Below are 13,932 nucleotides of genomic sequence, written 5' to 3'. Positions count from 1 at the left end.
CGTTGTTCGGACTCGCTCCACCATTGGCGGGCGGACCATCAACTTCCATCCTCACCGAGATAAATTCTGGCATTCACAACAACTACCCAGCATTGCCGACATATAACTCTCGGTTCTACTGCCCTATACAGACCTCAATCCTACTCGCTTGCGCGCGAGGAACAACCGGCTCCTTCACGTCTACCTCTTGACGTCGTCTACTTTCTTGGATTCGTGGCAACCTAGCAGTCAGGGCCACGATGGCCCAATTCTACCAGCAGCAGCAACACCAACCGTACGGCGTCCCTCCACAGCAATCGTCGGCGCAAAACCTCCAGTTTTATCCATCGTCATACTCTTCAGTTTCAGGACATACAACACCTGCCCAGGTCTCGTACGGTGGCTATGGAGGCAGCTCGGGATCCTCTGCCTACCCCCCATTAGGCAGCGGAGGAGCATCCTTTGGCGGGCCATCTGGTTTTGGCGGTGCTGCAGATGCAGTTAGCGGTCGAATGGGAGAACAAGGAGGCTTACGGATGGGCTGGTTAGCTGCGTTCGGGACGGAGGGCTATGATGGGGAGCCACCATTGCTCGAGGAACTAGGGGTAAATTTTGAACACATAAGGACAAAGGTGGGTTTACTTTTACTTCATCCGTTTCAATTATGTCTACCTATGTATGTGTTTTACTGACTTGCGTGTGGCATAGACCCTTTCCGTGCTAAATCCATTTGCACGCATTGATCAACACCTGATGGACGATAATGATTTATATGGTGCCCTCCTCTACATTTTATTGTACGGAACGTTCCTCTTATTATCAGGCAAAGTGTTTTACGGCTACATTTATGGAGTTGCTGTCTTTGGATCCGTCATTCTCCACCTCATCCTCAGTCTAATGTCACCTACCATCGACCCATCGACCAACGGAGCCTCGCACGACCCCACGGGTATGAACATGAACATGAACATGAACCCTTCAGACGGAGGTGGTGGGCACTTCTCGTCCACCCTAACCTTCCCTCGCTCCGCAAGCGTCTTAGGATACTGCTTCCTCCCCCTCGTCCTAACTAGCTTGATTGGAATCTTGATACCCATGGATACCGTGTTTGGCTACTTGCTCACGACCGCCGCAGTTGGGTGGTGCACGTATAGCAGCTCAGGCATGTTTTGCGCCGTGGCTCGAATGCGCGGTATGAGGGTCCTGGTTGCATACCCTCTAGCACTATTTTATGTTGTCTTTGGGATAATGGGGATCTTTTCGTCTAGGGGTGGCGGTACGTTGGTCGCTAAGGCCACTGGTGGATGAATGTAGAGCGAGAGAGAAGTTCCACAAGATATATGATATGATATGACTTTTAATTACCCATATTCCCCAGGCGATTCAGCTGCTCAACTGCCCAGCTGCTAGGATGGGGTAGCTTCGAACCTTTTAGCATATAGTTATACGGCTCTGTGATATTTTTTTCTGAGAACGGGGTTGGTTCTGTGTACCAGGAACAGGTGTACTTAGCACTTGATATATACAGGGGCTTATAAATAAAAAATTGTTCTGTCTCCCTTATTTGGCTATATAGATGCTAAGACTCAAGAAGAATACAGAGCCTCCGCTAATATCGATACGTAGATCAACGTTCCAAAAGAACGATTCAGAGTAATTATTGCTCACTAGGTCACATCCCTGGCTTTCTCATACGCGCAAAATAGGTGGGGAGGCCATCCTGTAATACCTCACTCTCCCGGGCGATAGGAAATCAGGTATTTAAATCGCATCCTACCGTATTCTAACCTATCAGCCTACCGCCCCCCAGCTTAAGGGCATATTGAAATTTTACATCAATATATACAAAAGTAAACTGGGTACCAGCTGGAATAACCCAGGCTTAAAAGCAAAGGCAACAGTTTTCATCAATGATTATGTTCATAGGCCTTGATACGTAAACACCGATTGAGCACGATAATGTGACTCGTACTTCTCTTGATATTATACCTCAAGTTTACGTTACGATAATGGAATAAACTTGAGGTGGAATTGAAAGAAGGCCTTGACAGCATCCGGAGTTGCATGTGGTGGAAGTCCATGATAATCATTTAGCCAGTTTGGGTTGCATGCTCCGTTAGAGAGAGACCCGGCAATAGTCTATGTCACTGCTCTAACTAGCTCGGCGAATATATCAACAGATCTACAAGGCTAAGCGCAAAGTTGTAAACAGCTTCTACTAACCGCCATGTACCTAAGTGACGGGCAAGGAGAAGTAGTCCGTCGAGATATGTGAGGAAACTAGATTGTCATCGTCTACCATGGCATTGCCCTAGATTCTTCGTCTAGAAACATATTTATACTAGGGAAGATGCTTGTTTCATGGTAGTATTAAATATTGAGTACCTAGTATGGTATATCATAAATATATTTCATTAATAACTCGAGCTAATTTCGGACTATCTAGATGTATCTTTGTACAAGGAGGATTTAGAAATCCATGTTGATGTCAATGTCGAGTGTAATTGGCATATTGAAGTTGATATCTCCCACGCAGAATTGGTACTGCGTTTGGTGCCACATGTCAGCACCTATATATCTCATATAATGGCCAGGGACTGGAAGGACTTGTATTGATCACTTACCCCGTTGTCGTTATTGCAGCAAATGACCTTCTGGTCACAGCTCGTCCCTGACTTGACGCAAGTGTTTTCTATAGTTGAGTGAGTGGTGTTAGTTTCTTGCAAGCCACGCAAAATGGTCGGAAGGAGGCGAGTTGACAACATACTTCCTTGTTTTTCGTTACAGCAGTAGGATTCGCCAGTTTTGCATACGTTTCCCTGGGGGGCACCTTTACGGCCCTCTCGATGTGGCTCTCCCCGAGCCGCATTTTGCGAAGCTGATTTGGCCTGAGAACGAACGTCGGCCGGGGATGCAACTGCCGCGGAGATAAGGAGAAAGAAGGAAATGAGAGAAGAAGCCTGGGAAATTTTCATCTTGATATAATAACCGTGGATACTGGTTTAGTCGTGAAGTGGCCAGCTGGGCTAGAAAGCTGAATATTTCTCGGAGCACAGGGAATGATAACGATGATGGCAATGGTAATGGTTTACAACCTATTGTTTCCTCAGCAGAGCGCGGAGGATCTCCTTTTATCTATACGCCAAAAAACAAAGACATGATACTCTTGCTCGAGAGGGATCAGCAAGGGGCTGGCGCAGCCTGCGAAATAGATCCAGTCCATTTTCCCCTCCTATCCCCCGCTTTATATAATTTGTGCAAGCCTGGGGCTATGATAGTGGGACAGGCAGACGAAGGACTTCAAGCTCACAAGAAGCTGTGGGATCTTGTAGTCGTGGTCATATTCTGTTGGTTCTGTAATTCTCAAGACGTCCAGTGTCTCTCTGGAACCAAGTTACAATTGATCACTTCCCCGCTTGCCAGGTTGTGGAGGCGAAATCCGAAGCGACACAGAAATAATGTAGTGATCCGATTATCTCTCTTTCTTAAAAATGTTCTTCTTTCTGCCCCTGGTTCAGCTCTGAGCCAGCTCCCGGTCATGTCCTTGGATTCTTCCATGTCCTGACTGGGAAGATGGCTTTCTATGCTCTAGATGTATATCTATCGAATCGCAGGTTACACAAGCCCTATCGGGGCCCACATGTTCCCGGAGGTTAAAAAAATCCGATATTGAATATCTCGAGCTGTATCGGAGGTAGCGTAACTGGACGATGAGCCCGACGCCTGGTTTGAGGGGTTAGATGCATCTAGTCGATGGTAACCAGATATTTCCTTTTGTTGTGTAGGACGCTGGTGTCACGTAGGAGTATCTACGGCCCGGGATTTGTCGAATAGACACGTCTGAACCTCGTATAACCTATGTCCGACCCTAATTTGTTGGAAGACTAGTCAATCAACTCATTTGTATGCCGACGCTACGGCGCCTACCAGAAACCGGAGGATTGGTGTCGAATGATGATCAGTATCATTCCATGTCTCGCAATCCTTGTTTCCGGGACGCCGTAGTCCTCATCTCTTCAGCACGGAGTCTAGATCTGAATCTCGAGAAAGTAGACGCGAAGATTAGGATCGTGATAGCGATTGGATGACGAGCCGGAAGGTGGTAAGTAACGAGGTAGACTCTGGGGCCTATACTTGTTCTAAGCAGAAAAGTAAAAATCCATAATCTCACAGCAGAGGGGATATGTGATCGAGTGAGACCCTCCCAAGTAGCAATATAAAAGGCAGCTCGCCATCCGGTGAAGAATCCTCTTTTCTATCATCATCCGCAACATCTTCACTCTAGCAATCAAATCCAAACATTCCCCAGCACGCAAAGCCCAAATACTTCACTCCACTCGGGTCAAGATGCAGCTCACGCAAGTCCTAGCCACCATTGCCATTTTGGCAGCCGGCGTCTCTGCTGGTGAACGACCCCACCGCCCACATGCGCCCACCAGACTCGAGATCCAAGACGTATGTGACCCTAAGGCATAGGAAACTATGTCACCCATGCCCCTTTCAGCTCTTGGCCTTGGCTGTAGGGTAGTTTTGGTATTAACTCAACTGGTACCTGCAGATCAAATGTTCATCCGGCGCCCCATACTGCTGCTCTCCCGAGAAGAACAAGGGAAGCACCTGCTCCAAGCTGACCGGAAGCCAAGTCAGCTGTGACAGCGTTGTTGTATGCTGCAACAGCAACGGAGACGTTAGTAATCCTCTCACCTCCGGACTCCAATCTTGAATTAACAGTGGATATTTCTGTCATATTAGAAGCACTCTTCTCAGTCATGCTCCGCACACATCCAGCAACCAATCAACTTTGTCGACATTGATGCTAAGTTCAACCACAACAAGTTTGCTCACAACAAGGTCCATGTCAAGGACCGCCGTGGGGACAAAGACTATGGCAAGAAGGACTATGGCCACGATGACTATGGCAAGAAGGACTATGGTTATGGCAAGAAGGACTATGGTTACGGGAAGAAGGACTATGGCCACGACGATTATGACAAGAAGGATTATGGCCACGACGACTATGGCAAGAGGGACTATGGTTATGGGAAGAAGGACTATGGCCACGACGACTATGGCAAGAAGGACTATGGCCACGACGACTATGGCAAGGGCCACAACGATTTTGACAACGACTTTGACCACGATGGCGGCAGAGAGTTTGGCGGCAGAGGTCGCGGCAGAGGCTTTGGCGGCAGAGGCTTTGGCAACAGAGGCTTTGGCGGCAAGGGTCTTGGTGGTGGACTTGGCGGCATCTTCTAGATGGTCCCGCCCATGGTCGAGTCCTAGCCCAAGGCATGGATTTATTGTGGTGAATAGAGATCTGAGTATGCCCGAGCACCTTTGAGAACCCCCCAACGGTATCATCCCTGGTTTCCCGTCAGATGCTATATCGTCAGGTTGTCTTTTCCCCGCGGTCATTTGTGCATGGTGCTGGTATAAGGGGTTCTGACTCCTTTCCTTTTCTTTTCTACTTCTCTGCTCCCCCACACGTCCTAATTAATGTGATCCTGCAACGTCAAGGGCCAGCAGCTATTCGGTTTTAAATTCGGCAGAGTGTGAGGTGGATTTAATAGCCTGGCATCATTTAGCCCCTATTAGCTATGTTCGCTCCTTCTTTTAATAAAACGTTTTTTTCTCTCCGAATGTTCTCTTGGGCGAATGGCGAGATTTCTTGGTCGTCCACGATGACTAGTACTCCGTAGATCAAGGGAGGAGAGGATTCAATGGCTGCATGGAAAGAGTATTTCGTATCACCATTTTCAGCTGTATGCATCTCGTGTGTCGTGAAAGAATCGTGAGTCATTAATAGATGTTCGCATAGCCTTCGTGCCAGGTGTGAACCGGGCCTTACGAGGAGCTTCCAAAGGTCTCCCCTTTCTTTGGTGCCCAATCGTGAAGCCATTCCCTAGCTTTAATCACGTCCCCACTGGCAGCTTCTATGGCCGCCATGCACCACTCGACTTCGTATATTTCACTATATGATGTTGTATCCTCAGCACTTTCGGAAGCAAGCGCTTCGGCCAACTTCTTCCTTGTCTGGATAACCTGGTCGGTGCAAAAATAGAGGGGGGAGATGTTAACCATGGTTGGCTCGATTGAGATCCCTTCAATAAGTGGTTTGATAATTGGAGATATGTCTTTCGAGGTCAAGGTAGCTCCGCCACTGATGTTCAAATTTGTGCGACCTGACTTGCAGTACTCATTGAGACACCAAGAATTGCCACATCCCGTGAGCATTTGAGATAGATATCTCCGCTCAATCCGGCGGCGGAGGGCCTTGCCTTCAGGGTCGTAGACGTCAACGTATAAAGGCCCAAAACAAACCTTGCAAAGCCCAAGCGTGTCGTTGGTCGGATTCCTGGGTGGTTGGTTGAGGTTAGGGCCATTTATTGTCCGACAGCAATTGGCATTTAGGCATATCTGAGGGGAAGGACGTGAAACTCGATCGAGCTCATGGTGACGTAGATGGGTATTCATATCTCGAAGGCGGACAATTTTGTGACATAGATGACACTCCGTTGTTCTTCCCCCATCTACGAGTTCGTGCGGTGTAAGGTTGGACAGAACCACTTCAGGATCTAAGACCTCGGGGTCTGACTCGCCCTTCTGAGGAACAACGAGATGACAGAAACTGCAGAGAATAAGCTTCTCAGGGCATACAGTAGTCCGATGTTGGGCTAGATCAGGTAGGCTCCGGGAAACATATTGGCATTCGCGGCAAGTATGAGTTGAATGGAAGACGGTATCGTGCCTCGCTTTGCTAGATGCTCCAGTTCCGTATGCGTCGTCTTGGGTGCAATGCCAGTGATTTTCCCACTCAGAAGATCGTTTGTGGAAGACCTTTTGGCATTTAGGGCAGAGGATATTGTTACGAAGGCAAAAATTTTCATGCAACACCATGGTTGCTTTGGGGACCCATTGCTGACAATTCTTGCATTGTGTTTCATCATTACTATGCGCATCTTGACCTAGGTTCTCCTCTTCCGCTGTCCCCGTTGCCTTTAAGGATGTAGTTACTCGAAGTCTGAACGGGATCGGTTGTGGATGGCTTGCTTCTATAGAGCCATTATTCAGCTCCGCCAACCCCAAAGGAGGGGCATGTACCGAAATATAGAGGCAATCAGCATGGCGCATCTCCACATTGGTGGGGTTAATCTCAATGATCTTTGGAAGGTAGTGCGAGAATTCACCCCATACATGCTGATCATCACGAGGTCGAGCTCTCTGCCTGGCTGAGAATGGGCTCGCAAACAAATCAACATCCATCTCCTTGTCGTCGTCAGCACTTAGTTCTAGTGCCAGGGGGTTTCCGCGATCCCATGATTTAAGCTCGTAATCCACATAATCCCCTGGTAACACCTGGTCACACACTTCCTGCCCGTTAGCGATTGTTCCACCGGCTGAACTTTGACCAGTATACTCTGGTGCCCGACGATTCTTTGCCAGTTGCCTTTTCAAGCTCTCTCGGGCTTGGTCCTCGTCTAACGGTTCAATGTCCACGGCCAGATCGGTATCAACAATACAGACTGCGTTTCCCTTAGGTAACACCTTGTCAACCAAGAACTGCATGACCTCATTTCGACTAGCGAGGACCGAGACAACCTCTCCAACCGAGAGGGTGGTATAATTGTCTCGCAGTTGCCGCTCCAATAGAGCTTTCCAGTCTTCCACATCATATCCAGCCTCTAGTGGCCTCAGCCGCACATAAGATCCCTTAGGAAGTTGAACCACATGAACCGTGACTATGGGCAACTTATCCTGCGAGGAAGAGTCTGGTTCGATGTCGAAATCCGATTCTTCTATGCCGAGGCTTTGGAGCAGAAATGGGCTCACGGAAATTTCATTCTCGTTTGCAGAAAACTCCCTAATTCCCGAATATATGGCACGTCCATTTCCAGGATTTACCAGGCGGAATGTAAGAGGGTGCGGAAGCTCTCGTTGTCTGGAATCGTTATTATTGGAGGGACCGAGCGGACTGGCCTCGGAATCAACATCAGGAGAAAGCGGGTTTTCGGGTGTAGAGGACGGAATATTGCGAACGGCAGCAAGTATCTGCTCAAGCGCAGATTGTGGTAGGGTTATCTTGTCCCCAACGAGTTTCTGGGCCCTGTTGGGCGGCGTAACAGCGAGCTGGCAGCTCCACGATAGCCCCTCCATGTCTTCAAGCTCCGCGTGTAACCCAAAAAAAAAAAGAAGAATAAAGGACGAGAGTATAGTATTCAAGTAGCCACAAAGTGGCTTCACGAAGTTGTTATGACATGATCCACCATCGCCTGCGAAGTTGGTTAATATAAGCAACTCGGGGCAGAGATGCTCAGCGAAGTTGATGGAAAGTCCGAACGAGGTAATCCAGTCGCATTGCCATTCTGCTTAGTCATCAGCGAGAGATCTATATATGGAAAGGCATACTCATGCGCCCCCAGCATAGAATCCCATACAACCCAGCATTTAAGTGCTATATTTCGGACTCGGGCGTTGTTTTTATAACATATCTCCAGCATCCTTTAGCCATTATCCAGTTTATAGGCAATATGCTCTAGAAGACAGATATCTAAATTCGGCTCTGATACCCGTTCTGTGGTATCAACCACAGAATAAGGCCCTCTCTGCATATGCACTCTCGATCCAATGCCGTCTTTCGAGCTACTTGAATAACAGTCTTCGGCAATTATCTTGTCATCACCAGTAATTTGAGGTCGGTTTTACGGTTTAAAGTTAATAGAATGTGGTCCGTGCTTGCCGTACCTTATACTGACTCAGCTCCTCTACAGCCTTTAAAGCGCGATGTCATGAGTTAGATCAATGAAATTAATTTCAAAGGGAGGAAAATCTACGTCTTCCGGTAAATATATACATATTAAGAAAAATAAATAAATAATAGGTTATCGGCAGAAACGAATAGGGTATTGAACACGTGTTAACGAGCTCATTCCTCTTCCTCCTCGCCGAAGAGAGCAGCCAAAGCCCTCTTGCTCCACTGGTGGTCCACTGGGCGGCCGGGTCTCCTTTGCTTCTGATCATAGACCATCTTGGTAAGCTGCTTGAACTGGAAGGTAGAGTCGTTATCATATCTAACGCCGTGGTCGGAGTCGGTGAACCACTGGGTCATCAGCTTATCTGGGGTCACGCCTCCGTTCATGAGTGTGTTTGATAGAACGGCAGAGTTCTGGAAGTGAACATTGTCGTCACCGGTACCGTGCTGGATGAGGTAAGAGCCCCTGAGTTTCTTGAATCCATCTGTCTTGTGCACGGCGGTCTCGCTGTAACCGTCTGCGTTCAGCTCAACTGTCTTCATGTATCGCTCGGTGTACATGCTGTCATAGAGTCGGAAGTCAGAAACGGGAGCAGTGCTCATGCCGAAGGTGAAGACCCCACTGTCGGTCTCGAGGGTCTTAGCAGTTAAGAAACCGCCGTAACTCCATCCCCACATTCCGATGTGCTCGCTGTCGGCCCAGCGGTTCTTCAGGATCTCCTTGGCGGCAAATACTTGGTCCTGGGCCTCGAGGAAACCCAGACGCTTCGTTACAGCGCTGCGGAATTTGCGGCCCTTGAAACCGGTTCCACGGTTATCAACGGTCCAGGTAACATACTCCAGCTCTGGATCAGAGGTAATGTAGGCCTTGAAGTCCAATGACTTCCATGACTGGCTGACCTCCTGCGCGCCAGGGCCACCATATGGAGTGAAAAGGACCGGGTACTTCTTGAACTGGTTGAAGTTTGGTGGTAGACGCTGCATAACATTGAGGGTTTCTCCGGATGGAAGCTTGATATCAAAGTAAGTGATCTTGGGGAGCTTGTATTCCTTCAACTTTTCGATCAGAGCATCATTACTGGTGATGGTCTTGAGAGGCTTCTTGCTATCCTTGGTGGAGTAGAGCTCCTGGTAGGGAACGTTGGGGCCCTGGTAGGAGAGAATGTAGTAGCCCCCCTTGGCGGAGAAAGAGGCAGAGTAATAGGCAGCTTCCTTGTCGTTGACGAGTGAAGTCATTACCTTGGTGTCATACGAGACCGAGTAGACATGTCGGGTGGTGCTGTGGAATTTGGTGGAAGCGAAGTAGATCAACTTGTTCTTGGTATCAACCTTGAGAATGGCGGTGACTTCCCAGTCTCCGGTGGTCAGGGCAATCTCCTTGCCACCGTCGACGGGGTAAAGGTACAGATGAGCCCAGCCAGACGCATCAGAGATATCAACGTAATATTCCTTTCCGTCAATCTTTCCAATGTATGAAATAGACAGGAGGTTATCAATCCAGCCATCGGTGCCGTCTCGCTCGCGGATGACCTTGGACTGCTTGGATCCAACGTTGACGCTGACGATCTTCTCTCGATCCTGGACACGGTTGAAGGCGCGGAAGGCGACATTATCGTGACCACTGCTGAGCCAAGCAACCTCGCCGATGACAAGGTCGTCTTCAGGGAATGCGTCAATTGGGACAGATGTTTCCTCTGACGAAGCAATGTTCAAAAGGTGGAACTGAACGGTAGGGTTCTTTGCGGAGACCTTGGGGTAGCGGATTTCGAGTTCTCTTGGGTAAGGAGGAGCAATCTTTTGCTTGTTCTTGTAGTATGGGACAGTGTAGGTTGGGACACCGGTCTCGTTAAAGCGGAGGTACGCAAGATATTCACCATCTGGGGAGAACCAGAGAGCAAATCGGTCTCCGAAGATTTCTTCCTCGTACACCCAGTCCGGAACACCGTTAAAGGTGTCTGGGCCGCCATTTTCAGTAATGCGCTTGGTTTTGCCAGCGCTCCAGACATACAGGTCGTTTCCACGGACATAAGCAATCGAATTATCGACGGGGCTCCATTGCGCATATTGGATGTCGCCGGCCTGGTCTGCAGCCAAGGGTGTCAAAGAACCTCCCTTGATATCAAGGATGAAGTAGTTGGAGAAGTAAGAGTGACGGTACTGCTTGGTGTGGTTGGTCGCCCACAAGACAGCAGAGAGGTCGGGCTTGATCCAGTAGTCATAGTAATCCTTGGGGACCTTATCGGCAGCAACGAGGGTCTGGTTGGTGTTTGTGACAACGTTCTGAAGGATCAAGGCACCATCCGCCCCCTGTGAGATGTACTGACCATCTTCATCGCTGTTAATCCACGCGAGAGAGGTAGACCTCGGGGCAATGGTTGCTCTAGGAACACACTCCTTGTAGCTCAGCAGCTTCCTGCCACCACCAGTTGGTGGGCGAGGCTCACGAGGAGGAACAATTGCCTGGGCGACGCCCGCCAGCAGAAGAAGCGAGAGAAACTGAAAATGGTAACACTCCGTTAGCAATTGAACAACCCCAACGACGCATGACTATAAATTATTTCAAACGACGAAGGACCTACCTTCATACTGTGAGATGCGAACCAAAACGAGTGGAACACACAATGTTACTCGAGTGAAATGAGCGACAGGAGCTTACTTCCTGTGCCAGAATGAGTGTGCAAGTTCCTCTGACCGCGAGAAGAAGGAATTGGATCATGGATCGGCGATGCTGGGGGTTTTATCCCTCGCACTCTGCTTTCCCCACGCTGGGGAATCGAGGCACTCCGCCAGCACATTCCCTGTCAGAGCTAACCCGCATGGCGAAAGTGGTACAGGCCTGCCATCTGCATCCCAATCTCGCTGTCCTTGGCCGTCGTCTTGGCTGGTGAAGCCAGCACAAGGATGTAACATCACCGCATCCCAAGAGTCCACCCGATCCCTTGCGTGCTGGGTTAGAACCGGAAAGCTTCAGCAGGCATCTCTCTCGCGTGCAGGACGTCCGTCTCTCTCCATGCTGCCATTTCGTGCCAGAGGTCAAGGGCATTACTGTCGAGATTCCATCTTCAGCAACATGAGCTGTAGAACTGGAATTGGAGTTGGGTTGGATGTGGCGGCGGAGGTGTCTCCTTTGGGCCAGAGATACGGCAATCTCGAATGTTGCTGCTCCCTTGGGCCTGCTCTTTGACTTTACTGGCGCGATCCTGGGGTGCAAATTAATTAAAGCTGCAGGTGACCTCGTATCAATTTCGTTATTTAGTTACATAATTAACCCAGGGATCAGGAGCTCTCGGAAGAACAAAATCCTAGATATTCCCCGCAGAATTATGTTTGGCTTGTGTAAATTAGCCAATGCCGTGGAGAAATATTGGGCGGGAGTCAACTCAATTGTCATTCGCTTCTCAAGTATGGAGTATGGAGTATGCGCACTCCCGCCAGGTGTCACCGTGTCGATAAAGCGCGAGAAGGGCAGGTCGGTCTTGGATGGCCGGTATCCTGCATGAGAATGCGAGGGATAAGAATAGGAAACTTTTCCCCTTGCTGATATGGGCCCTTTTACGAGATAATAACGGGCACCGGATGTGCCTTTGCCATGCCATCACCTCTACAAGGATCTTAGCGAACAGTGCATGAGTGGGAAGAGGAGCATCCGCAAGACCTTCCACAAACGTCCTCCTCTATCCGCGTTCTCGAATTTTCTAGCCAGGGCGCATTTTGATAACTCGATTGCGAGTTGTCGGCGGTTTGCTTCTTCCGTTCAGGAGTTTCTTCCCGGCTCGCTCTCCCAGTCCATTGAATGTTTCCTTCCTGAGCCTGCTATGGTAGATTCTAGGAATAATTTGAATCCTAAGTAATCAGAGGATGGAGTATTTTGTTCTCTAATCCGCGGCCACTGTCCGAAACTCTGCGTATAACTCGGGGATAGAGGAACTCCATCAGGCTAGAACCATGTTGATGTCAAGTCGCCAAAGACACCAAATATACGGAGTATAAAGAACATAGAACATTTGATGGCTCTGTATGTGCGATAAGTGGCCTCGGCATCATGTTGTATCTCATTTTTCGATGTTACGTTTTCGCTAGTTAGTTATGGCTCCACCAGCATAACGACATGTTCGTTATGTTCAGCTCAAGGCTATACCACTCTCTGCCATAACTCGCTCTAAAGATGACGGTATGTCGAGGAATACTGGCCATTCTAGTCTTGAGTTATGGTTATGCTCTTATATCGAAGTAACTATTTAATACTTCATGATGGCTCGCTCTCTTCGTTTCCTGCTCTACCAAACACAGCTTCAAACATCGAGACAGCTTGACATCAACAAACAATTTTCTCCTTCTATCACTCCGATATACCATTAATAAACCCAGCCTTTCACTTTCATACAAAAATGGACTCGTACAACTGGTCTTACCACTCCATTGCTGGCGCCTACATGCTCGGCCTAGCACCGCACGCCTATTACCTCGTCAACATCATGAAAACAGGCAAACACTCCAATCAAATGTCCGTCAAGCATGACCCTTCAAAAATGTTTTACATACCACAAGCAAAGTGGCTAACCATGACTTCGAACATGTTACAGGCCGAGAGACAGCCAGCAGACCCTCCGTGGCGTTATCCCTGCAGATCTATGGAGCAGACTCTTCCGAGCCAGAAGCGCTCATATCAATGCCATTGAGGGATTCCCGCTCTTTGCCGCTGCTATGGTACGTCACATATGATCTACACAGTTATATCAGAACATCCTATCTAACTCTATGAAACCAGCTCGCCGGAAATGCAGCCAAGCTTCCGACAAGTGATCTTAACTTGATCGCGGCGGAGTATATTGGTTCTCGTGTGCTATACACAGCGTTGTATATGGGTGCTCGATCGGAGTTCATGAGCTATGTGCGGACGGGTGTCTGGTTCTGGGGTATCGGACTTCCCATATATACTCTGATCAAAGCTGGAAACGCCTTCTCAAGTAATAGCTAGAATGGCCTCCCGCCTTTATCTGGTTTTCGGTGGCATACATTCCTCTACTTTTGATATTTTTATGCGCATGAGCAACTCAAAGGCTTCTTAACTAGACTGATTAATTCGATGAAATTTATAATGTACATTGGTCATACAAGGTGCTCCGCCCAGGTCTGTGAATATTCGTAAATCATCTCAAAAATATAAATGCACCAATGGCCGCCCTAGCTAGTAAATACCCTAG

General features: G+C 48.6%; 5 protein-coding genes across 5 annotated transcripts; 3 read left to right on the top strand and 2 right to left on the bottom strand.

Moving 5' to 3' along the window:
• Positions 1-239: 239 nt before the first annotated feature.
• Positions 240-1,287, top strand: GIQ15_06069 (protein transport protein yip1; the record flags this gene model as incomplete). Its single annotated transcript, XM_033553486.1, has 2 exons — positions 240-584; positions 688-1,287. The coding sequence occupies 2 exons, from the start codon at positions 240-242 to the stop codon at positions 1,285-1,287; spliced, it is 945 nt and encodes a 314-aa protein (XP_033404630.1).
• A 3,039-nt stretch (positions 1,288-4,326) lies between these two features.
• GIQ15_06068 (uncharacterized protein) lies at positions 4,327-5,235 on the top strand (the record flags this gene model as incomplete). Its single annotated transcript, XM_033553485.1, has 3 exons — positions 4,327-4,434; positions 4,538-4,666; positions 4,732-5,235. 3 exons carry the CDS (start codon positions 4,327-4,329, stop codon positions 5,233-5,235), a joined length of 741 nt encoding a protein of 246 aa, XP_033404629.1.
• Positions 5,236-5,823: 588 nt separating this feature from the next.
• Positions 5,824-8,133, bottom strand: GIQ15_06067 (ubiquitin fusion degradation protein 1; the record flags this gene model as incomplete). Its single annotated transcript, XM_033553484.1, has 1 exon — positions 5,824-8,133. The coding sequence occupies one exon, from the start codon at positions 8,131-8,133 to the stop codon at positions 5,824-5,826; it is 2,310 nt and encodes a 769-aa protein (XP_033404628.1).
• A 769-nt stretch (positions 8,134-8,902) lies between these two features.
• Positions 8,903-11,313, bottom strand: GIQ15_06066 (Dipeptidyl peptidase 4; the record flags this gene model as incomplete). The annotated part of the gene is made up of 2 exons (XM_033553483.1): positions 8,903-11,224; positions 11,308-11,313. The coding sequence occupies 2 exons, from the start codon at positions 11,311-11,313 to the stop codon at positions 8,903-8,905; spliced, it is 2,328 nt and encodes a 775-aa protein (XP_033404627.1).
• A 1,803-nt stretch (positions 11,314-13,116) lies between these two features.
• On the top strand, positions 13,117-13,706 carry GIQ15_06065 (uncharacterized protein; the record flags this gene model as incomplete). The annotated part of the gene is made up of 3 exons (XM_033553482.1): positions 13,117-13,232; positions 13,312-13,435; positions 13,497-13,706. The coding sequence occupies 3 exons, from the start codon at positions 13,117-13,119 to the stop codon at positions 13,704-13,706; spliced, it is 450 nt and encodes a 149-aa protein (XP_033404626.1).
• Positions 13,707-13,932: the final 226 nt, after the last annotated feature.

This window comes from Arthroderma uncinatum (assembly GCF_011692745.1).
Source record: "Arthroderma uncinatum strain CBS 119779 chromosome Unknown scaffold4, whole genome shotgun sequence".
NCBI lineage: Eukaryota > Fungi > Ascomycota > Eurotiomycetes > Onygenales > Arthrodermataceae > Arthroderma > Arthroderma uncinatum.
The sequence above is the reverse complement of the archived record's forward strand: the minus strand, read 5'-3'. Positions and strand labels throughout refer to the sequence as shown.